Source organism: Aethalodelphis obliquidens, unplaced genomic scaffold, assembly GCF_003676395.1.
Source record: "Aethalodelphis obliquidens isolate GAN/ISIS:26980383/991018 unplaced genomic scaffold, ASM367639v1 scaffold89, whole genome shotgun sequence".
NCBI lineage: Eukaryota > Metazoa > Chordata > Mammalia > Artiodactyla > Delphinidae > Aethalodelphis > Aethalodelphis obliquidens.
Genome location: NW_020838033.1, coordinates 4,607,901 through 4,631,336, shown reverse-complemented (window position 1 = coordinate 4,631,336; position 23,436 = coordinate 4,607,901). Strand labels below are relative to the sequence as shown.

The following is a 23,436-nucleotide window of genomic DNA, read 5'->3' as shown; positions in this document are numbered from 1 at the left end:
AGGAGGGGGAACAGGAGGAGGGAGCAGAGCGCGAAGAGAAGCTACACGCATGCGCCCCTGGAAAGCCCTCCCCCTGCCAGGGCACGTAAAGGCGGAAGTGGGCGGGTGGCCGCCATCTGGAGAAGGTCGCAGGAATTTGGTTTAGCAGCTAAAAGCTGGGATCGCAACTTTGGCTGCGATTAGAATCACCTGGTAAGACTTGACTAAATAGTGATACCTGAGTTCCATCCCCAGAGATTCTGATTTAATTGGTCTTGTGTATGGCTAGGCATCGGAACTTTTAAAATTGCGAAAGTGATTCTAACATGTTGCGGAGGTGGAGAATCACTGAGCTGAACATCTTTTTGAATATCTTTTTCATCTTTTTTGCGCGCGCGCGCGCGCACACATACACCCCATAAATATCCTTTCCTAATTTCGAGTTAACGAAGAACCCGCCCCAGTCAACCTTGCAAGGGCTCAGTAGTCAAGCTCTGGTTGTCACGGGAACAGAGGCAGGCCTTGTTAACAAGTTATCCTTAACGTCATCTTAGCTGCCTGACTCGAACACCTGTGAACGTCCGTCTCCTCTTTACCGGGCCTGGGCTTCCTCAGTTTCCAGAGCTGGGGGTTGGTGCTGTGGACTTCCAGCTGCCTGGATCAGGGAAAGGAATCCTGTGCCCTCCCTGGTGGGGCTGCTGTTAACTCGGTCCCAGCTGACTAAGGATCCCTCCCTAGCCCACCCACAAAAATGCTTTTCCGTTGCAGTCTACCCCATTGTCATATATCTTCACAATGTCCTTTGGGTCTCTCCATCATCCTTATTTACGCTGAATCCGAAGTAAGGGGATAGAGTTGGGACTTAGTTCTCACTACTTACTGCGTACCTTTGGGCCGCAGCTACCCTATCTGTAAAATGGGTCTACATAATAGTGCCTGTCCCAACTATTTCATAGGGTTGTTGGAAGGCTCAAATGAGGTGATGAATAGGAAAGCACGTGATAAAGTGCTTTCATCAGGTCCCCAGCTCTTAAATGCTTTAATGGAAAATTGAGGAATTTTCAGGGCAAACAAAGTAAGTGAAGGCAGGGGACATAAAGAGAGATAAGTGGAACACTGAAGCAGGCTTTTGCTCTGAGGACACTTGCCTAACTAGATGAATTTGAGCTTTTTCCAGGTTTTGTGGGAAAAGAAAACACTCCAGGACCTCCTCAACAGGGGAGTTTAACAGGACATTCTCCTTTGTAAAGATGGGACCCCAAAGGACTACATCCTCATGGTTAGGGTGAACCAGAAGTAAACCTGTCCCCTCCTCCCTTGGATGTAGGGTTAATAGAGATAGATTCTAGGCTAAGATGATAATAGATTTTTCACACAGAATGTTCAGTAAGACAGTGAAAGTCATGTGGATAATTCTTGGTTGTGCAGAATGGTCCCTTCCATTGCCAAAATATAGCATCCCTAACTCCTGCCTACCAAACGCCAGTAGCACGAACTTATCATTGGGATAAACAAAAAAAAACACCACAGGAAAAAACAAAAAACAAAAAACACCACAGGGAATTCCCTGACAGGCCAATGGTTAGGACTCCGTGCTCTCACTGCTGAGGGCCCAGGTTCGATCCCTGGTCAGGGAACTAAGATCCCACAAGCCTTGCAGTGGGGCAAAAAACAAAAAAAGCTACCACAAATTTCCAACATGCATCCATGAAGAACCACTGCCCCATGCTATACTGTCAAGTTGCCAGGGGCCAATTTGTGAAGGACTTTATTATCTCTCATGAAAAGTTAGATTTTTATCTCTAGGGCAAGAGGGAAACCACTAGAAAGTTTGAGCCGAGAACTGCCATGACCCACTTTGCCTTCTAGAAAGATCCCTCTGACTGACTGCAGCATAGAGGATGGATTAGAGGGGACCAGGTTAAAGGCAAAAGTGTTGTGGACATCTAAGTGAGAGATGATGGATGCCTGCACTGAGTGGCCGCTGGGTATGACTGGGCACAAAGACTTCGGAGGCAGTGCTGTTGGAAGAGCCCAAGGCCTCGAGTCTTAGTTCTCCCCACTACTGAATAGGGTGAGACTTTGGGCAAGGTACTCAACCTCTACCAGCCTCAGGCTCCCCATCTGCAAAGTGGAGAAAAGACTAAATGGAATGCACCTGAACCGTGTACACACTTGGAAAACATTCATGAGTCATAGTATATTCACTATGTCACATTTGTTGCTGTCTGCAGGCTCTCTCTAGTTTCGGTGAGTGGGGGCTACTCTTCGTTGCAGTGTGCGGGCTTCTCATTGCGGTGGCTTCTCTTGTTGCAGAGCACGGGCTCTAGGCGCGCGGGCTTCAGTAGTTGTGGCTCACAGGCTCAGTAGTTGTTGCACACAGGCTTAATTGGTCCACGGCATGTGGGATCTTCCTGGACCAGGGCTCGAACTTGTGTCGCCTGCATTGGCAGGCAGATTCTTAACCACTGCGCCACAAGGGAAGTCCCGGACTATACACACTTCAAATAGTGGTTGCAAATTATATCTCCGTAAAACTGCTACTCCCCCTGAATGCAAAACACTATATTGTTTTCAGATATATACATATGTAATGAGAGTTTACAGAAACTCATGGAAATGATACCACACTCAGGAAAGTGGTGGCCTCTGGGGAGAAAGGAAGAGCCTGTGACTGGGGGCAGGTACTAGGAGCCTCAGCTGTAAGGTAAGATTTCATTTAAGCTGAGTGGTGGAGACACGGGTGTTCATTATATTAGTCTTTAAACTTTTTGTATGATTGAAATATTACACAACACATTTAAAAATAACTTTTTAACAAGAGTGAATGGTTAGGATACACAGGATATTTGCCAGATGCAAAAATCACCACATAGTAACTGCAAAGAGAAAAAACAAAGCGTCTTTGCAAAGAGAAAAAACAAAGTGTCTTTTTAATGGAGAAATCTGGCAGTGCCTCCTTAACCACAGAGTCAAACACAGCCACCACTAATATGGGCCAGCCTGACACTGTTCGCCTCCCGGCATAATGCTATTAACAGCAGCACCTATAAAGTATTCTTCCCTAGAATATTTAAGCTCTGGAAAACTACTAGAGCTATACGGTCCAAGCTGGGAGCCGTTAGTCACTTGTAGCTATTGATCAATTAAAATGTCATTATTAAAAAAAAAAAGTCATTATTCCGCACAGACATAAAGAAAGAACAAACTTGTGGTTGCCAAGGGGGTTGGAGGTGGGGGAGGGACGGACCGGGAGTTTGGGGTTAGTAGGTGCAAACTATTGTATAGACAATAGATAAGCAACAAGGTCCTACTGTATAGCACAGGGAACTATATTCACTCTCCTAGGATAAACCAGAATGGAAAAGAATGTAAAAAAAGAACGTAGGGCTTCCCTGGTGGCGTAGTGGTTAAGAGTCCGCCTGCCAATGCAGGGGACACGGGTTCGAGCCCCGGTCCAGGAAGATCCCACATGCCGCGGAGCTACTAAGCCCGTGTGTCACAACTACTGAGCCCACGTGCCACAACTACTGAAGCCCACGCGCCTAGAGCCCGTGCTCTGCAACAAGAGAAGCCACCGCAATGAGAAGTCCGCGCACCACAACGAAGAGTAACCCCTGCTCGCCGAAACTGGAGAGAGCCCGCGCACAGCAACGAAGACCCAACGCATACAAAAAAGAAAATATATAAATTTATTTTAAAAAAAGAACATATATATGTGTATAACTGAGTTACTTTGCTGCGCAGCAGAAATTAACACAACATTGTAAACCAACTTTACTTCAATAAAAAATAAATTTTAAAAAAGGGCTTCCCTGGTAGCGCAGTGGTTGAGAGTCCGCCTGCCGATGCAGGGGACACGGGTTCGTGCCCCGGTCCGGGAAGATCCCACATGTCGCGGAGCAGCTGGGCCCGTGAGCCGTGGCCGCTGAGCCTGCGCGTCCGGACCCTGTGCTCCACAACAGGAGAAGCCGCAACAGTGAGAGGCCCGCGTACCGCAAAAAAAAAAAAGTGATTAGTCTGAATTGACATATGCTGTGGGTATAACATGCATACCAGATTTCAGTGACTTAATACAAAAAAAAAAGAATGTAAAATGTCTCAATATTTTTATATTGATTACATGTTGAAATGATATTATTTTGGATATATTGAGTTAAAGTATTAAATTAACTTACTTGTTTCTTCTTACTTCTTTAATGTGACTACTAGAAAAATTTTAATTACAGGTATGGCTCACATTATATTTGTATTGGACACTCCTCTCTAGGCAGAACTAATAGCTTATACTCTATAGAGGGGACGGGGATGCAAGTAAACAAGAGCATGGGGAAACAATCAGACAAGTCAAGAATTTACAAGACATCTGTCCTAGACTTTGAAAAGTCAATGTCATCGAAAAGAAAAGAAGCTGTTCTAGATTAAGAGGCTGAAGAGAAATAACAGCCGAATGCAACGCATGGACCTTGATTAGATCCGGATTTTTTTTTTTTTTTTTTTTTTCTCTGTACGTGGGCCTCTCACTGCTGTGGCCTCTCCCGTTGCGGAGCACAGGCTCCGGACGCACAGGCTCAGCGGACGCGCAGGCTCAGCGGCCATGGCTCACGGGCCCAGCCACTCCGCGGCATGCGGGATCCTCCCGGACCGGGGCACGAACCCGCGTCCCCTGCATTGGCAGGCGGACTCTCAACCACTGCGCCACCAGGGAAGCCCAGATCCGGATTTTTTTAAGTTTTCTTAAAGATTTTTTTGAGACAACCTGGGAAAATTAAATATAGACTGAATATTAGCAGATATCATGGAACATCTGTTGATTTTCTTAGGTGTGATAATGGTGTGGTAGACATGTAAGGGAACGTCCTTATTCTTAGGAGATTTCTGCTGAGGCTTTTAGGAATGAAATGATATTAACGTTTGCAACTTACTTTCAAGTAGGTTGGCAAAAGAAAAAGTGTGTGTGTGTGTGTGTGTGTGTACAGAGAGAAAAAAAGCAAATTTAGCAAAATGTTAATCATAGAGTCTAAAAAGATCTAAGTATTCATTGTACTAATCTTTCAACTCTTCTGTGTTTGAAATCTTTCATGTTGAAAAGTTGGGGGAACAAGGCAAAGTAAAAAAGGAATGAATGGGACATGAGGAGTTAGAGACGACCCTTTCAGGAAGTTTGGCCTAGAACTGGAAGTGAGGGGGTACAGAAGCTAGAGCGTGTATGTCAGGTGAAGGAAAGCATTTGTAGGGAGTTCCCTGGTTGCCTAGTGGTTAGGGTTCCAGGCTTTCACTGCCGTGGCCTGAGTCCAATCCCTGGTCAGGGAACTGAGATCCCACACACACAAAAAAGAGTTTGTAAAAATGGAGAGTTGAGAGGGGTTTAAACGCTTAATGGGAAAGAGCCAGTAGAAAGGCAGAGAATGAAAGATATGGGTTATTCTGGTCAAATTTCTCATGCCTGGAGATAGACCCTCTGAGAGATTCAAGATTGTACCCCGCTCTCCCCATCCCAGGCCTCCTCCCTATTCCCAAGCGTGGTGAGAAGTAATCTTGGTGGCGACACCTAGTGGATGCAAAGGGCACTGCTTAAATTCTTCACTGTGCACCAGATCCAGAGAGCATCTTATTACATCTTATTTATTACACGCTAAATTATTTCCACCATTTTTTCACTGCTAAACCAGCCTAGGAGGTGAAACATTATTAAGTAAGCTCATCCTCTCCCCATACAGCCCACAGGGCTCTCTGACCACCTCGTGTCATGAGGGGCAGCTCTCAGTGCTGAGCAACACTCCCATGTCCACACTTTGCCCATCAAACCCTTTGCCTGCTTCAAGGACTGGGTCATCTCTTCCAAGAAGTTTTCTCTCTCTGTTTTGTGTGTGTGTGTGTGTGTGTGTGTGTGTGTGTGTGTGTGTGTGTGTACTTTTTGGCCACACCCCACAGTATGTGGGATCTTAGTGCCCAGACCAGGGATTGAACCCACACCCCCTGCATTGGAAGCACGGAGTCTTCTTTTATTTTGGTTGCATTGGGTCTTCGTTGCTGTGCACGGGCTTTCTCTAGTTGTGGTGAGCGGGGGTTACTCTTCGTTGCGGTGCGCGGACTTCTCATTGTGGTGGCTTCTCTTGTTGTGGAGCACGGGCTCTAGGCACGCAGGCTTCAGTAATTGTGGCTCACGGGCTCTAGAGTGCAGGCTCAGTAGTCGTGGCGCATGGGCTTTGTTGCTTTGCGGCATGTGGGATCTTCCAGGACCAGGGCTCGAACCCATGTCCCCTGCATTGGCTGGCGGATTCTTAACCACTGCACAACCAGGGAAGTCCCTGGAAGCACGGAGTCTTAACCACTGGACCGCCAGGGAAGTCCCCCAAGGAGTTTTCTCTTATTGTCCCCCACCCCCCTATCCCCAGACGAGTAGTGAATCTCCTTGGCTTAACTCCAAGAGCATTTATCATCCTGTGTCTTGTCCCCTTCTTACAGCTCCTATTTCAAACAACCTAATTTACTCATTCAGCAAATATGTATCAAGTGTCTTCTTGGTGCCAAGTACTGTTCTAGGTTCTGAAGCGTGAACAAGAGAAACACATGGAGCTAACATTCTGGGGGCTGGAGGAGCAAATACACAAAGAAGAGTAGATGATGTCAGGTAGCGATGAGAACTTTGAAGAAAACACAGGAGGATTAGGGGAGAGAGAGTGGGGGGTGTGCGGGGGTGGGATCAGAATAGTCAGGAAAGGCTCAGGGAAGAGCAAAGGTAAAATCCCTGAGACAAGAATGAGTGTTATGTGTTTTAGGAGCAGTAAGGCAGTCAATGTGGCTGGAGTGGGATGAGTGAGAGAAGGGAGAGGAGGTGAGGTCAGAGAGAGAGCATTTTGATTTTTCACCTAAGTGTTATCAAAAACAGAGGAGCATTATAATAATCAGAATTGTTTTAGTTGAACTGTAACATTACAGTGAAATGTATAAATCTCAATGGACACACACACACACACACACACACACACACGTGTAACCACATCCAGGTCAAGATACAGAACATTATGTTCATAGCATCACTATTTGCAGTAGCCAAGACATAGAAGCAACCTAAATGTCCATGAACAGATGAATGGATAAAGAAGATGTGGTCCATATATACAATGGAATATTACTCAGCCATAAAAAAGAATGAAATATTGCCATTTGCAGCAACACGGATGGACCTGAGATTATCATACTAAGTGAAGTAAGTTAGACAGAGAAAGACAAATATCATATGATATCACTTATATGTGGAATCTAAAAAAATGTTACAAAGCAACTTATTTACAAAACAAAAATAGACTCACAGACATAGAAAACAAACTTATGGCTACCAAGGGGGAAAGTGGGGGAGAAATAAAGTAGGAGTTTGGGATTAACAGATATACACTACTATATATAAAATAGATAAACAAGGACCTACGGTATAGCACAAGGAACTATATTCAATATCTTTAATAACCTATAATGGAAAAGAATATATATATATACACATGCATATATGTATATGTACATATACATATATGTATAAATGTATGTGTATATACATAACTGAATCACTTTGCTGTACACCTGAAACTAAACACAACATTGTAAATCAACTATACTTAAATGAAAAAAAAAAGATACAGAACTTTTTTTTAAACCAGGGAATTCCCCTGGGCATATTTTTTTTAATTAATTAATTTATTTATTTGGCTGCGTCAGGTCTTAGTTGCGGCACGCGGGCTCTCTAGTTGTGGCACGAGGGCTTAGTTGCCCCACAGCATATGTGGGATCTTAGTTCCCTCACCAGGGATCGAACCCTCATCCCCTGCATTGGAAGGCGGATTCTTAACCACTGGACCACCAGGGAAGTCCCTGACACAGAACATTATTATTACCACACAGGGCTTCTTCACACCCCTTCAATACTCTCTCCCACCCCATGAGTAACCACTATTTTCACTCCAATCCCCATAATTTTGCCTGTTTTTTAACTTCTCTAAACAGAATTATATAGTGTGTAGTTTATATGTCTGGTTTGCTTACTCAGTATTATGTCTATGAGATTCATTTACACAGGTAGTAGTCATTTGTTCCTTTTATTGCTATGTAATATTCCATTATAAGAATATACTACAATTGATTTGTCCATTCACCTGTTGAAGGATACTTGGGTTTTTTCTAACTTCTTTATCATGAATATACACCTAGGAATAGAAATGCTAGGTCACAGGTACGGTGTACATTTAGTTTTAGTAGATACGACCGAACAGTTTTCCAAACTGGTTGTACCAATTTAGACTCCCGCCAGCAATGTACAGAAGTGCCAGTTGCTCCGCATTCTCACTGACACCTGGTATCGCTGCTCTTTAAGTTTAGCCATACATTATCTGATTCAGGTTTGTAAAAGAGCACCCTGGCTGCAGTGTGGAGACCCAACTGGTGGGGTTAAGAGCAGGTTGGAGAAAGGAAGCTGAGAGCCCAGGTAGGAGGCTAGTGCAGTCGTCCAGGGAAGACGTGAAAGCGTCTGGACTGGGTGGTAATAGAGAAATCGTAGAGAAGTGGACTGATCAGGTTGTGTTCTGGAGTTGTAACCGCCGGGCCGGGCCGATGAGATGAGTGAGGGATGAGGGAAAGAGGCATAGAGGGTGAGTCTTAGATTCTCGCCTGGAAGCCTGGAAAACTTGGGTGGATAAGAGGACCTTTTTGTTTGTTTGTTTGTTTGTACGCGGGCCTCTCACTGTTGTGGCGTCTCCCGTTGCAGAGCACAGGCTCCAGACGCGCAGGCTCAGTGGCCATGGCTCACGGCCCAGCCGCTCCGCGGAATGCGGGATCCTCCGGGACCGGGGAACGAACCTGTGTCCCCCTCATCGGTAGGCGGACTCTCAATCACTGCGCCACCAGGGAAGCCCGAGAGGACCATTTTCTGAGATGCAGAAGACTGAGGGAATAACTGATGCAGGATGAGGGAAGGTCAAGGGCTCACGTGTAGCTGTTTGAGTATGTGATGTCTCCTGGAGCTCAGGCTCTCATTAGAGCCTAACACGAGGCTCTAGATTCTCCGCATAGTATAACTGGTAGGTACTGGTTGTGTGCAGAGTGCATGCTGTCTGGGTAGCGGCTAGAGCAGCGGTCCCCAACCTATTTGGCACCCGGGACCGGTTTCGTGGAAGACAATTTTTCCACGGATGGCGGGGGGGATGGTTTAGGCGGTAATGCGAGCAATGGGGAGAGGCAGATGAAGCTTCGCTCGCTCACCCGCCGCTCACCTCCTGCTGTGCGGCCCGGTTCCTAACACGCCACGGACCACTACCGGTCCGCCGCCTGGGGGTTGGGGACCCCTGGGCTAGAGAACGTGCATGCTGTCTATAGCGGACACATCTGGGTTAGGGGCCCCGTTCTGCCCCCTCGCTCGCCCTGTAACTTGGACATTATGCTGGGACTGCCCAGCTTCTAGCTTCCACCTCACAGTGTTAGAATTAAACGCGATCACATATCCATGGCACCTGGAACGTGGAAGAACGAAAACATTCACGCTTGCAAGTCCCAGGCACTAGGTGGCTTTTCTCCCAAGGTTAGCGCCTTTTCCTCTCACCCACATTTTCAAAGTCACTCCAGAACAGCCTGGTTGAGGTAGCCCAGAGCCCCAAAAGGTGATTCCCTCTCCCCTCCCTCGGCCTTTCCTTCCCCAGGCTCAAAGAAACAGAATGGAGAACAGCAGACGGGTTGATTCAGAATTTTATCAGCTTTTACTCCACCGGGAGGTTTCTGCAATGACAACCGAGCCTGTACAGTACACACGTTTCACTCTGGAAAAGCTGTGGGGCACAGGAAGGCGTCCGGGAGGCCCCTGGGCGGCAGCAGGGCAGGCGTCAAGGCTAGGGGTGGGCAGCAGCAGAGACTGGACCAGCGGGCCCCAGGGTTTGGGGAGGATGATGAGAGGTGGAGTGACAAGGCTGCTAAGAGGGGTCAGGAGGAAGGGCGGCTGCAGGGAGAGAAGGGCACATCAGCAGTAGCAGGGAGGAGTAGATAGACAGAGGTCCCTGTCTGTGAGGGATGGAGGGGGTGGGACACAGCGCCTGTGAATGTGCTGGGGGTGGGGAGTCTATAGACATTTGGGGGGGGGCAGGAGCAAGACAGACCGCTGTATAAAAGGGACTGTACAACATAACCTATGATACACTGTTTACATATGATACAAGGCTCTTTCCCTCTTTGAGTTTTAAAAAATAAATTTACAATTCCCGAGCTTTTGGTAAAAAATATATACACTCTCAGAATAGGAACGGCAGCTGCTTTGGCTGCTGCCTCTTCGGAAGGGAAAGAGGTGGTGCCAGAAAGGAGGGTGAGGCTGCACCAGGAAACCTCACACCGTAGCTGCCGGGAGCCCTGCACCCCTCAGCCCTGGAGGCCCGTGATGGGAGACAGAGGGGAGACAGACAGGTAATAAAGGCATCGCCAGAGCCCAGTTTTGCCTTTCCAGTCTCTGCCGTTTCATTCCCCACCTTGGGGGGCTGCCTGCCCCAGGTACAGGGGTCCACCCCACCCCAGCTCTGATGGGAAGGACCAAGGGGGAGTCAAGACAGGGAGGAGGATGAGACCATGTGTTGGTATCCCACAGAAGAGCCAGAAGGGAGGTGACAACTCCCTGCTTAGCAGTGAGACACCCGAACAGCAGGAGTATGGACAGCGGGCACCCCAACCCGACCCTGCCACACCTCACCCCACTGCAATGCAGACGGAGGGTCCAATAGGCAGCTTAGGCCAGTGTTTCCCTGAGCATCTTTCACCCTCTCATGGGAGCCCACCCAGGGACCTTTGGGAGGCCTGAGGGGGGAAATCCTAAGGGCTGATGGGTAACCCTCCCGTCTGCTGCTTCTCCTTGCCCTCCCGAGCAGCTTCACCCACAGGCCTGGACATACAGGGCATCAGAGGAGCTGGGCAGGGAGTGGCGGGGCGGCGAAAGCACCCCACACCGTCCCAGCGGCAGAGTAGACAAGGGTAGCACCAAACAGAAGGACCCCCTCCCCGGCACACACAACACCCTCCCTCAACTACCAGATGCACTCCTGCTCCTTCAAAGGGGGCGCACATACCCACACACACACGCACGCACACACCCACACGGACACAAGGTAACTATAATATTCGGGGGTCCATCTAGGGGTCCCAGCGTGACCATGGAGAAGCCTGGCAGGCGGTGGAGAGGAAGGACGCCAATCCCTCCCGTAACTCCGCTCTGCGAGATGGGAAGGGGGGCAGCTTTCCCGCCTGCTTGGGAAGAGGAGGCTGGGAACTGCACCTCCGGAACAGACCTCTATGCGAGGGGCTGGGGAAGGAGCTCTCTACCCACTTTCCCTGGGAGGGCAGGCACCAGCAGAGTGTGGTTTGGGCTTGAAGGAGCAAGGCGGAGAGGACTTCAGCAGGACGAACAGGCTTGTGAGTCCAGGGCTAAGTCCACCCAACTCTTTCCTGCTCCCGGGGACAGAGGTCAGACGTGGGTTGGGACGTCGTGCAAAGTGCTTGAGTGCCAGGCGCCCAAGGACCCTGGTGAAGGGCCAGCCAGAAGCTCCGTTCTCACTGACTATTGGCCTCCAGCTTGTAGGAGAGCTCGAAAAGGAGGTTCTGGTTGTCGATGACCTGGAACTGGCGCACGTAGGCCTTGGTCTGCAGGTGATGTGGGGAGGCCTCCATATCAAGGCCTGGGGGTGTGAAGACAGGGAGGCAGTCAGGGTGCTGGCCACCCTTCTTCCCCTACACACATACCAGCCAGAGGAGAAGGGTGTGGATTGGGACAGATGTTGGGCAGGAGGGCCCCCCAGGCAGGCCAAGGAGAGAATGGAGAAATGACACATTTTAGGAAATAAACATTTAAGTGGGGACCTCTCCCAGGAACCCCCCTGCTCAGTCAAAGCTCTACCTGCAACGCTCTCAAAACGCCGTGGGTTACTCACAAAGGGGCCGGCTCCGGTATTTGCGGACGGTCCTCACTTTTTCAGCCACTGAATGCTGGGAGATGACAAGGAATGAGTCCTGAAAAGGGCACAGAAAGATGCCCCCCCCTTCTAATGCTCTCCCTCCTCCAATCTCCAACTCTCTTGGTTTAACTCCCTCCAGTCCCCAGCTCTGGAGGGTCTCTAAAGGACCAAAGAAGGGGTGCAATAGGGTGCCAGGTGAGGGGGAGGCAGAGTTGCCCCCCCACCCTGAGCTGCCTGTCAGTTTTGCCACCCGTGGGCAGGTTGTCACAGTGACACCTCCAGGAAGACAGGAGTCTGTCAGGCAAGCTGGGTGCCATGAGGAAGGCTGGCACCTTTAGGGGGGATGCTAGGAGAGGACGAGGATGCCAGCCCTCCCCCACTCAATGGGAGTGAGGTTGGCAGTGCCACTCACCAGCTTCTCAATGTTCACCAAACCATCTACAAGGGTCTTACTCCCCTCGTGCAGGAAAGTCAGGTCTAGGGATGGGGAGAGAAGCAAATGGGTAAGAGAGGAGGTCCAAAGGGCCCTTCCCCTCCCCCCGACCGCACTCAATCTGGGGGGAACTCCTCTCTAGGTGGGTTCAGAGAGAGCTGAACACACAGAGCTGAGTTCAGAGGGGACGGAGGGTCAGAATGGGGCATGGAGAGCGTGGAGAGAAGAATGTAGCTTGGAAGTGACTCTCACCTTTGAGGATCAGAGGCACGAAAGGAATCACAGGGGGTTTCATCTTGGAGATCACTTCTCGGTAGCTTTTGTGGTTCCTGCAGGGGTCCTACCATTCCACAGAAGAGGGATAAAGGGACAGACAGGCCCAGTGTACCCCAAAGTCATCCCCCACTCCCTCCCTCAGCCCCTGCCCTAGAAATATCTTCAGTCAGATAGGGGTGTGTTTGGGTGTCTTGCTTGGGGCTCAACTTCTCTCCCCTCTCCTCCAGGGATAACGAAGCAGCAATCCTCCCATCTTCCCTCCCAGCGTGGTGGGCAAGGGCGGGCGGGGGTGGGGGGACCCAGGCACTAAAAACCTTGAAAGGGAAGCTTGAGGTAAAAGGTTTATGGGCACAGACATTCTCTGGGGTGCCAGTCCAGGGGCAGATAATAGAGCCAAACCCACTCACTGTCAGGTTCTCAAATTTGCGGAACAAGTTCTTGAATTTCCCTGGCAGCTTCTGCAGTTTGAAGGAAGAAGAGATGTCAGAGTCTGGAGCTCCTTGGGTTTCACGGGATCTCCTGACTAATCCCCAGGTGTTAGAGGGGGAAAGGGTCTGAGTGTCTCCCAGGGGGCTGGGAAGCTGGCCGGCGGGGAAGTAGAACCAGCCCTGGGCTAGGTCTGGGGAGCTTGAAGCGGCCCAGAGGAACGAGTTATTCTGGGGAAATGGAGGCCTCTGCAGATGCACGTGCCACGTACAAGGCCTCACTGGGTGCTGTCTGAAAGCCAAGAGCTAAGGCTGCGATCTGGCCGGGACTGCCCCCTCCCACCCCACCCCCACCCCACCCCCACCCCCAGGGGAATCCGCCTCTACTAATCTGCCCTGGGACCGGGTCCCTCAGCCCTGCTGTGTGCCCCGGGGCTGTATTTGCCAGAAGAGGGCGCCTCCTTCCAATCGGCACAAAAGCTCCCCAGAGGCGAGCAGCGGTCCCGGGAGGCCGCTTTGGGGTGAGCCCGAGATGTCTAGGCTGAGGGTGGAGGCCAAGACCCCCGAGGTGGGCCAGCACAGGTGGGAGGAGAGGAAAGGAAAGAGGTCTCATCACCTCCCAGGTGAGCCTCAGGCGGCTGACCGCGGCGTTGTCCAGCCCCATGACCACGGCGAAGAAGGACAGCAGGTCCTGGTTCTGCTTGCAGCTGCGGGGGCGGGAGGCGGGGTCAGCGGGGGGGCGGCTGGCCATGGCCTCCCCCTCCGCGGCCGCCGCACTCACATGGCCGCGATCTTGATGAACTTCTTGAGCAGCTGCGCGCGCTTGCCCGGGGCCTCGCAGAGCAGCACCTCGGTGGCCACCCAGTGCGTGACCTCGCTGCAGCGCTGCAGCAGCAGCTCCAGGTTGGCCGTTTCCCGGCGGCCGCGCTCCCCGTGGAACACGTAGTCCACGAACTCCAGCTGCGCCCGCGGTGGCAGGAGGGGCCGCCAGGGCGTGGGGAGTGCGGGTGGGAAGAGGGCAGTGCGAGGCGGTGAGCAGGGTAAGGCAGGAGGACGGGGCGGGAGGGGTGGAAAATAGAAGAAAACCGGGACAGGACAGGATGCAACAGAGAGGGGGGAGAAAAGACAACCAACATTAATAATGCTCTACCATCTACTGAACACTTACCCGGTGCCAGGCGCTTGAACCGTCTGATCGACATTATTGTCCTTGCCTTATTTTCTTTAATAGTGAATATTTTACGAATTCTAACCGTGGGTCAGGCTCTGTGTAAGCAGCAATTGCATCCTGAACCACCCAGGGAGGGGGGCGGGTAAGGCGAGGTGTTTCCTCTCTCTTTGCGTTTTTTTTTTTTTTTTTTTTTTTAAGATAAAGGGAACAAAGGCTTAGAGAGGTTCTGGCGGCACACTGCCCCAGGGCACGCTGCCAGGGAGCGTCCTAACCAGAACTTTCAGCCCAGACGCTGCCTCCCTCCAGGCCCCCAGCCCAGCTCCAGCCTCAATCCCCACCTCGTGCACACAGCGGAACAGCTCCCAGTGGAAGGCAGTAAGGTGGTTGGCGACGTCCTCAGGCTCCCCTCGGTGGATCTCTGTGTCTCCAGGGGAGACCTGGATCTCCTCGGGGAGGGGCACCTGGTGGCAGGCAGGGACATGGGCTGGGCTTCTGAATTTCTGCTCCCGGTCCCTCTCAGCCTTCCCTGTCAGCCCAGGCTTGTGAAGTTCTTACCAGGGCCTCATAGCTGTCTCGGGTACAGGCAAACAGGTGACTGTTGATGCCCAGCGTGGTGAAGACACAGTCTTCGGTCGGCTGGAGAAGGACCTTCTCTGCAGGAGAACGAGCTGCCCTGCCTCAGCCCCGGCCCCTGTACCCTCACACACCCCAGCCACCACCGCCGTCCCCTCCAGAAACTCCTAATCCCGCCCAGACATGTTCTAGACTAACAGGACTCATATCATCACCAGTTTATGCCATATTTATCTGACATTTTTCAAAAAATGAGTTCTCTTGCATTTATAACCTCCTTTTGGCTCCCAACCTTCTTTATAGCTCTTCTCTTAGTCTATCATCCCTGTGACACTGGGAAAGCAGGAATTTTTTTTTCTGAATTAGAGGAAAATAAGGCTATGACTACACTGCAGGGTTTTTGCCTTCCTACCGGGATTGGAGGCCCACCCTGTGCCTTTGGCCTCAAAAACGTAGCATCCTTAGATGCTCGTGGAAGTTAAAGGACAAGATTCCAATGTAAGAGGCAAAGCACCCAGGCAGCATGCAAGTGTCCCGGACCACTGCTCCCCAACTTTAATGTGCACAAGAATCACCCGGGGATCTTGTTAAAACGCACATTCTGATTCTGCAGGTCTGGAGTGGGGTCTGAGATACTGCATTTTTAGCAAGCTCCCAGGTGATGCTCATGTGTCTGGTCCCAGGACCGCACTTGGAGTAGCAGCCAGGGCCTAGAATTCAGTCTTTACTCCTGCCCCAAGGCACTGGGCTTGTGAATTTCTTTTTTTGTGCCCCCCGCCCCCCCCCCACCCCCGCTCCCCAGCCCAGCTCCTTCTGACCCTCACCTCCTGAGGAGGCCACAGCTACCAGGATGAGGGAATCCTCACGCCCCGCAGGCTCCTCTGAGTACTGCAATTTCTCCGTCACAGAGCCCAGAATGTCCTGCACAGATGCTGAGAGGCGGCTGCGTATGGTCACGTAGGAATGGTCAGGCATATAGACCCGGCAGAAGACTGGATAGAGACCGGGAGGTGGTTTTTCACCAGTGGGCAGAACAGCAGCATCAGCACAGTTCCCCCCTGGGCACCTCTGTTCCCCACCCCACCCCAACCTGAAATTGGTTGGCCTCTGAAAAATATGCTGTGAAAAGGACTGGTTCTATGAAAAAGGGAGACTCCACAGAGGGTGCCCGAGATCCGGAGCCCCCGGAGCCACTAAGGAATCCCTGCCCCTCCTACGGTCCACACTCACTCTCATCGGAACCCCGGAAGGCCACGCGGGTCTGCAGACAGGAGTCTATCCGACGGAAGTGGCGGAAGAGTGGCTTCACCTGCTTGCTGGGCAGCTGGCTCTCGTCCGGGATCCTGCTGTGGACACAGCTGGACATCAGGAAGTCCTGCCAGGCATACTGCATGCAAGGCAGGCAACATCAATCAGGGATATCAGAACTGGTCAAGGATGCCCCGGCATCAGGTTCAGAGAGTGGTGAAGGGGGTAAGAAGAGAGGACGATGGCCAGCATGGGACAACTGTCTGAATGACCCAAATCAAATGCCACCTCTTCCGTGAATTCTTCTCTATCCATCCCACCCACCAGGAGAGGTCACCATTTTGTCTTAATAGCTGTAGGACATTGGGCTAATATTTGTTTATGTTCATGTCTTATCTCTTTTACAAGATTGAGAGCTGACTGAATTTTATTTTCATCCTACAGGTCTAGCACACTGCCTGGCACATGGTAGGTGTAGGTCATCAGCTGTCTGCTGAATTTTGCCAACAAGAACTTCACAGTCTGGGGGACTTGCCCAGTGGTGCAGTGGTTAAGAATCCGCCTGCCAGTGCAGGGGACACGGTTCAAGCCCTGGTCCGGGAAGATCTCACATGCCGCAGAGCAGCTAAGCCTGTGCTCCACAACTACTGAGGCTGCGCTCTAGAGCCTACGAGCCACAACTACTGAGCCCGTGTGCCACAACTACTGAAGCCCGCGCGCCTAGAGCTTACGCTCCACAACAAGAGAAGCCACTGCAATGAGAGGCCCGCGCACCGCAATGAAGAGCAGCCCCCGCTCACTGCAACTAGAGAAAGCCCGCACGCAGCAACGAAGACCCAACGCAGCCAAAAATAAAATAAATTAAAAAAAAAAAAAGAACTTCACAGTCTGGGAGGGAGGGAGACATGCATACAGCTACATCTAACACGAGGCAGGAGGTGTTAGGTGATATAATAAAGGTACAAGAAGAGTTACGTTGGTATGGGGGAGGGACAGCTACTACTAAAAGATGCCTTCACTGGGAGGATGGCATTTGACCTGGACCTTGAAGGACAACAGGAAGAGAAGGGGGTGGGAGGAGGGCACGCTGGGGTGAACCACATAAGTGACAGCAGGAAGTTGGGAACACAAAGGTGTTCGTGGAATGGTGGGGTGTATAGGGAGTGTCACGGGTGAAGGGGGATGTGGGAGATGAGATGGGAAGAATGACCAGAGGCAGAAAGAGAGAGTCTCGGATGTTGCAACTTTATCTTGTAGGCAATGGGGGGCCGTGGATATTCTTGGAACAGAAGCACAATGTTGTCAAGTTTGAAAGATCTCTCTGGGGTCAGCATAAGAAAGACACAAAACCATAAGCTGAAGCCCTGGATGGGAGGCTGTGGCGATAATCCAGGTGAGAGATAATGACGCCTAAATGAGGGTTATGATGGTGGGATGGAGCAGGGAGAAACTGAAAGGGCTGAAAAGATGGAGGGATGGATGCGGTAGTGTCCTGAAGCCAGCTCACATTGGTTCATGAAAGCAGATTGTTAAATTTTGGGGAGTTCTGCCAACTGGTTTTTAAACATAGCCATTCAAAAATTAATTATACATACATATGTAAACTTACATATATATAAAACATATAATTATATATAAACATATATATATATGTTTTATAAACTTACAGCCAAATTATTACCCAAAAAGTAGTTTCCTAATTGTTTCACTACCTTTTACTCTTATCTATGCTCTTCAGGTTAAGTTACGTCTGTTGGATTTATATGGTGAAGATAGTACCTAATGGCCTGCTACTGCACATCTCTTCCCAACTTCACATTCAGTAATGTCATACTGGTAGCTTGGAATCAACCACAGTGAGAGAATTTACACCATGGGAATCAGCAAAAGCTATAAACCAGGGCTCTTTTTCCTGAAGTGCTGATCGTTCAATATTTATCAGTACACCATTGGATTGACAAATAAATGGATGGGAGAATGGACCCCAAAAATGACTGGAGACAGTGCTTTGTGCTACTCTCCAGTAAGAGAAAGGGAATGAAAATAAAAGCATCTTGGAGCCCAAAGGCCACAGGCACCCAGCCCTGTAATAGAGGAACAAGGGGGATTTCTTTCCTGTCCCCTCCCCCAGCCTATTCCCCTCACTTTAGCTCCACTGTTTCCACAAGCTGGTGCAGCCTCAGTGTGTCCTCTCGCAGGTCCTGATAAAGGGACTCATCCTTCATAATCAGCAGGTACAGATCCTGCAGAGATGAGAAGAGAGAAGGTGAGGGCAGGGGTCTCAAGCATCACCCTCTGCAAGGGCGGGGCAGGGTCTCCATGCCTGCGAGCACAGAAGAACCGTACATGCTAAGGCTCACTGGCATCATTTCCTTCCAGGTACCCAGCTTGAGAAGTATGGTTCCTTCAAAGGGGTCCCCTTCCAGAGCAAACAGCCTGCTCACCCACCTTCTCATCCCAGGCCCACCTTGATGATGCGGCCAGCCCCCTCTTCCTCCTGCAGCAGCCCTTGGTAGGTGTCCAAGAAATGAAGGAGCATGGCTAGACAGGCCTGCTTCCGGCCAAGCCCCTCGGGGCCCTCCATGCCTCCTGCCCAAACAAAGCTGACCCCTAAGTTAAGAAAAAGCCCTGGGCAGGCAGACCTGAGGACACCGGGAAGGGGTATGGGAGGCAATGGGAGGCAAGGCTACCCCTAAAAATTCTCTAGGTTTGGGGCCATGGAGAAAGGGGCTCCAGGGGCCCTTGGAACCAAGACCACCTCATGCCCCAGCCCAGGTTTTTGCCAGAGTAGGTAGGGATGACACCCACTAGACCACATCCAGCTCCTGCCCCTGCCTGTTTGAATTTCACCTGAGAAAATTCACTAGAAGCTACTCTGCCTGGACCCAGCCAACCCCTGATCAGCCCACAGCCTGGAGCTTACAGCAGGCTGATAAAGGCCAATGGTGCTAACCACAAGCCTGACAAGACTTCAGTGTAAGGCCTGGTGTTTCTAAGAGAGCCTATGATATTCTACTCACTGGCCTGACGTTTATAATTAGGTCCTAGAATAACCTGGTGAGAGGCCCTGTGAATAGCCCAGCCAGTGGCTTGTCTCTAGTAGACCCCGCTGAAGCACAGCCACGACCTGATGTTTACATCAGACCCTGTAATAACTCACTGGGCAACCAGATGTTCAGAGCAATAATTCAGTGGGGAGAGAGGCACTCTTAATAGAGTAATAACCCCTTACATCTATACAGGGCTCTGCAGTCTCCAGAGCACTCCCACATCTGCTGTCAGAATGGTCTCCACAGCAGCCCCATAGAGAGGCAGGGCAGGTGCTATTTACCCCCGTTTTACAGAAGAGGAAACTGAGGCCCCAGGAGGTTAGGTGAGCTGCCCAAGGTCACACAGCTGGTGAGTGAAAAACCTGGAATTGAAACCCAGGTGTGTTTTCTAGGGAAGAGCTTAGACCCTCACATCACATGTGGGGTGAGGGGGGGTGGCTCCCGCCTGACCTCCCCTTTTGCAAGCTCCCCAAAAGGATATTACTGGTGTAGCTCCTGCAGAAACTTCTCCGTGGGAAGGAAGAGAGAATGCGTGAGGACGATGTCATCCAGCAGGATATCTGTAGAGAGCAATTGTCACCACTGATGTCGGGAGGGCACTTCCAGGACCCAATTTGACACTCACCACACCCTCTCTTGCCTCCGAGGGCAAATTCTCTTTAGCCAGGCTGGAGCCCCAGCCACCTGCCCAGTCACGCTCTGCACACACACACGCGCACACACACACATGTGAAGGTTCTGGGCAGCCGCTGCGGGGGTGGGGTTGGCAGCTGCCGAGGCGGCTGGAGAGAAGGAGGGGGCGCGCTTGCATGGCCACGCCCACTTCTCTCCAATGTGTGTGGGAAGCTGGTCAGTTAATACACCCAGCTTGAGATCTGCCTGAAAAAAAGAGGAAGAGGCAGCCCCCAGAAGTGTCTCTAGACAAAGAGAACTTTTAAGCACAGAGGTTAGGGTCAACGTGTGTGTGTGTGTGTGTGTGTGTGTGTGTCCCTCCGCCCTTCTTCACTCCCTACCTAACAAATTTGAGTTCCAACTAGGCAGGTGAGAACCAGCCCCATTCAAAGGGAGAGGGAGCGACTGCCATCTCTTTGATCCCAAAGCCTTTAAATAGAAAGCCTGTGTCCTCCGGACGCCCAGGGATTAAAGAGTTAATGATGGAAGGGTGGAGGGGAGTGGTTCCTCACACCACCCTTTCTCCCTCCACACCCCCATCTGGGCCTGGCTCAGCCCGTCAGCCAGGTACAAGGTCGCCCTGACTTGCAGCCAGACCTGGGGTGGGGCAGGGCAGCCTGGCACACACAGACAGGCAGGGTTCGGGGAGGGAGCCAGGTGTCCTCACCAGGACAGGTTAGGGCCAGGTCCTCAGGTACTGCCCCAGGGCAAAACCAAGCCTTCTGATGGCCCCCGGGTCACCGTCCCCTGGCCTCCAATTCCAGCCATGAAGGTGGAGCAGGAGAATCAACACCAGATCCTCTACTTCAACTACTTCATTTCACAAATGAGAAACTGAGGCCCAGAGCTGTGGGAGGGACTTGCGTGGAGCTGGAGTAAGAACCCAGACTCCTGCGGCCAGCAGAGCGTCAGAGTACAGTGGGCAGGTGGGGCTGCTTAGACGTTTGAGAGCCTTTGGTTAGTTTGGGGTACCTTCTGTAAGTCCCCTCCTCCCACACGCCCTGGGAGGGAACCGAGATGGCTTAAGAACATTGGTTATATTGGAGAATATCAGAGTGGCAGGTTACGCTGATTCTCATTCACTCTGGGACTGGTTTGGGGTTCCCCAAAGCAGTTACTCTGGGGATCCAGCCTGCCAGTCCAGATAATACGGTGACAGTCAGTTCAAGAGTCCTTCCCCAGGGAAGACTGAGCAGCGCCTGTGGCACCATCTCCCTTTTCCTCTCTGCCAAGTTTTTAAAGTGAGTCTGAGCCCCCCAGCCCTGACCCTCAGCTCCAGGTATGGGGACGAGGAATAGGGATGCCCAAAATCTTTCCTCTACTCTTTATCTCACAGGAGAGCTAAACAGAGCAAAGGAAGAGGAACGTGGGGGCAGAGTGGGGGAGATGCTGCTATGGGGGCTACAGTTTGGCGTCTGTCTCTTCCAAGGCAGGCTCTGGTCCAATGTACAGCCTCCCCAGGGAATGTGTCATAGAGACATAGGGTGTGTGGTGTAGGCGGGAAGTTATGGTTAAGAGAGCTGTGTGTGTCTGATATTTTTCTAATTAAATACAAAAGGTGTCAGCTCCCCAGGGCAACTACAACCTGAGCCAAGGAGAGTACCTGGGTGTTGAGAAAAAGCTAGGGGAGTGGAGCCCCATTCCACACACCTGGGTTAGGACTCCCTGCAAAGGTCTGGGAGCAAAGCATGAAACCCCATCTTTAGGCCCTCAACCAGGGCTCCCAATCCTCAGACCCCGCTGGGCTTGGTGAAATGCCGAGAGCTAGCCCTAAAGACCCTCCGGTCTTCTACCTCAGCCACTAACCAGCAATCTGAGGCCTCAGTTTCCTCAGAATCCCCTTAGTACGGGTGCTGGTGGGGAGTGGCAAAATAGCATCATCATTCAGGGAATAAGCCTCTCAGGGTGCGGTTATTTTTTAAAGAGGCCATGTGCTGAGGCCTGCCACCGGAAGGGTGGGAGTCGGAGAGGTTCAGACCCCCCGGGATGCTGCAGGGCCCTGATGTCTGCCCAGCTGCCTCTCCCCCAACAAATACCTTCTGAGTCAGCCCCCAACTAGAATACCTCCCTCCCCCCAAGTTGCTAAGGACAATACATCCCTTTGCCGGAGCCCAAAAGGCAGCTTGGGCCGCGTGCCTGTCTGGCACTGCCCCACTGAGTGGGCCAGCCCTCTGCTCTGGGTCTTCTAAACGGAATCGGGGACTCCTGGAAGGTCTTGTGGGGCTTGGCCACCTCTAGGGGGCTGCACTGACTGGTCTGGGCAGCTTCCATCTTAGTGTGTCAGGCCTTAATTTTGGGCCACAGAAGGAGGTAGTCAGCATCAGGGACGCATGAGGGTCTAGATGAAACGTCCAGGTGAGAGGAAGGGTGGCTTAAGGAGAGAAAGGGGTTCAGCTTCTTCTGCAGCCATGGGTGAGGCTGCTACAGGGAGGAAGGTGGCACTGCCACTTCTCTGCTGCAGAAAGGTCTGTTTCTCCCATAGGCCCCCAGCTGACCACTCAACCCTCCCCCGCCCCCACGCCGAGGCTCGGCATAGGGCAACCCCCACCCACCGTCCAAGGGCAAAGGAAGAGGAACCAGGTGGCAACCCCCTACTCCGGGATGGATGAGCCAGCCACCCCTTACCTGAGGCGACGCTGTCCTTGGTGGCCCCTCCGGCCAGCCGCTCCAGAACCCGGTTCAGAAGATGCTCCGGCCGCTCGGGGGCGCCCAGGGGGGCCCAGGGTGGGGAAGTCAGAGGCTCGCCCGGGGACAGCTCGTCTGAGGAGTATGAGGAAGGGGAGCGCAGGGGACCCCCTCCCCCGAGAGGCCCGGGCCCCGGCACCTCCTCCAGCTGCAGCCAACAGGGCCCCCCGCTGCCGAGATCCTCCGCGACCCCCGCCGGCTCTCCACCGTCCTCCTCTGGGGGCGGCTCCAGACCCGGCTCGGCGAGGGGCTCCCGGAGGAAAGCTGGGAGCAGCAGACGAGACACGCTCTGACGCCGCTGCAGCGGCCGCGGTCCCCCGGCTAGACCGCCGCCCCCGCCAGGTCCCCCACCCCCTCCAGGCCCGCCGCAGCTCCCCGGACCCCCGCCGGGACCTCCCGCCACCGTTCGCCCCGCCAGCTGCGACGTCTGCTTCTTCAGAAATTTCTCCAGCGGCTTCATGCTCCCCCCCGCCCCTTTGCTCGGGGCCGCCGGGGGACCCAGGTGTCCCAGGCACAGGCGGGGGTGGGGTGGGGACACGGTGCTCAGATCTGGAGGGTCACAGCGGAGGGCCGTGCCAGGCGCCGGACTGGGGGCCAGAGGTGCCCGAGGTGCGCTGGCCGGAGTCCAGTGGCCAGGGACCGGGGGAGGTGCCAGAGGGAAGGAGTGCCCGCTCTTAGTGGCCCCCCATGCCGGCTGCAGCGCACGCGGCCCGAAGGGTGGTTAGGCTGCGGGGCCGGTGCCCAAGACTCTGCGCTCCTGGGCCGGGCTGCGGCGGCAGAGCCAGCGGGCGGAGCGCAAGGCTGAGAGGACGCAGCGGCGGCGGCGGCGGCGGCGGCGGTGGCGGCTGCGCTCCCGGCCCGGAGGAAGGTGGCAGAACTGAGACCGCGCCCCCTCCTCCAGTCCCCGCCCAGTCCCCTCCCCTCCCCTAAATGGACCCGCCCCCTGGGCCGC

General features: G+C 52.4%; 1 protein-coding gene across 4 annotated transcripts; it reads right to left on the bottom strand.

The window, feature by feature from the left end:
- Window positions 1–9,693: 9,693 nt before the first annotated feature.
- On the bottom strand, window positions 9,694–23,289 carry RAPGEFL1 (Rap guanine nucleotide exchange factor like 1). 4 transcript variants are annotated; one of them, XM_027094403.1, is made up of 15 exons: window positions 22,425–23,289; window positions 19,609–19,687; window positions 18,545–18,680; window positions 18,223–18,320; window positions 16,060–16,175; window positions 15,654–15,821; window positions 14,812–14,909; window positions 14,595–14,717; window positions 13,867–14,045; window positions 13,702–13,792; window positions 13,068–13,118; window positions 12,637–12,724; window positions 12,364–12,428; window positions 11,928–12,006; window positions 9,694–11,675 (listed from the first exon to the last, which is right to left on the bottom strand). In XM_027094403.1, the coding sequence occupies exons 1-15, from the start codon at window positions 22,942–22,944 to the stop codon at window positions 11,551–11,553; spliced, it is 2,016 nt and encodes a 671-aa protein (XP_026950204.1). In that variant the 5' UTR covers window positions 22,945–23,289; the 3' UTR covers window positions 9,694–11,550. The 4 variants fall into 4 exon arrangements, with proteins under 4 accessions (XP_026950204.1, XP_026950205.1, XP_026950206.1 ...); XM_027094404.1 differs by having other exon boundaries at window positions 16,060–16,172; window positions 22,425–23,288; XM_027094405.1 differs by having other exon boundaries at window positions 11,928–11,982; window positions 22,425–23,286.
- Between the last annotated feature and the right edge of the window lie 147 nt (window positions 23,290–23,436).

What these genes read in the sequence shown, in the direction of transcription:
- RAPGEFL1 (XM_027094403.1), bottom strand. Translation starts at nt 22,944, where the DNA reads ATGAAGCCGCTGGAGAAATTTCTGAAGAAGCAGACGTCGCAGCTGGCG. An exon ending in CTTCCGGGGTTCCGATGAGA is followed by an intron (nt 15,822 to 16,059) that starts GTGAGTGTGGAC and finishes GTCTCTATCCAG; the next exon opens with TCTTCTGCCGGGTCTATATG. An exon ending in ATACCGGAGCCGGCCCCTTT is followed by an intron (nt 11,676 to 11,927) that starts GTGAGTAACCCA and finishes TCACACCCCCAG; the next exon opens with GCCTTGATATGGAGGCCTCC.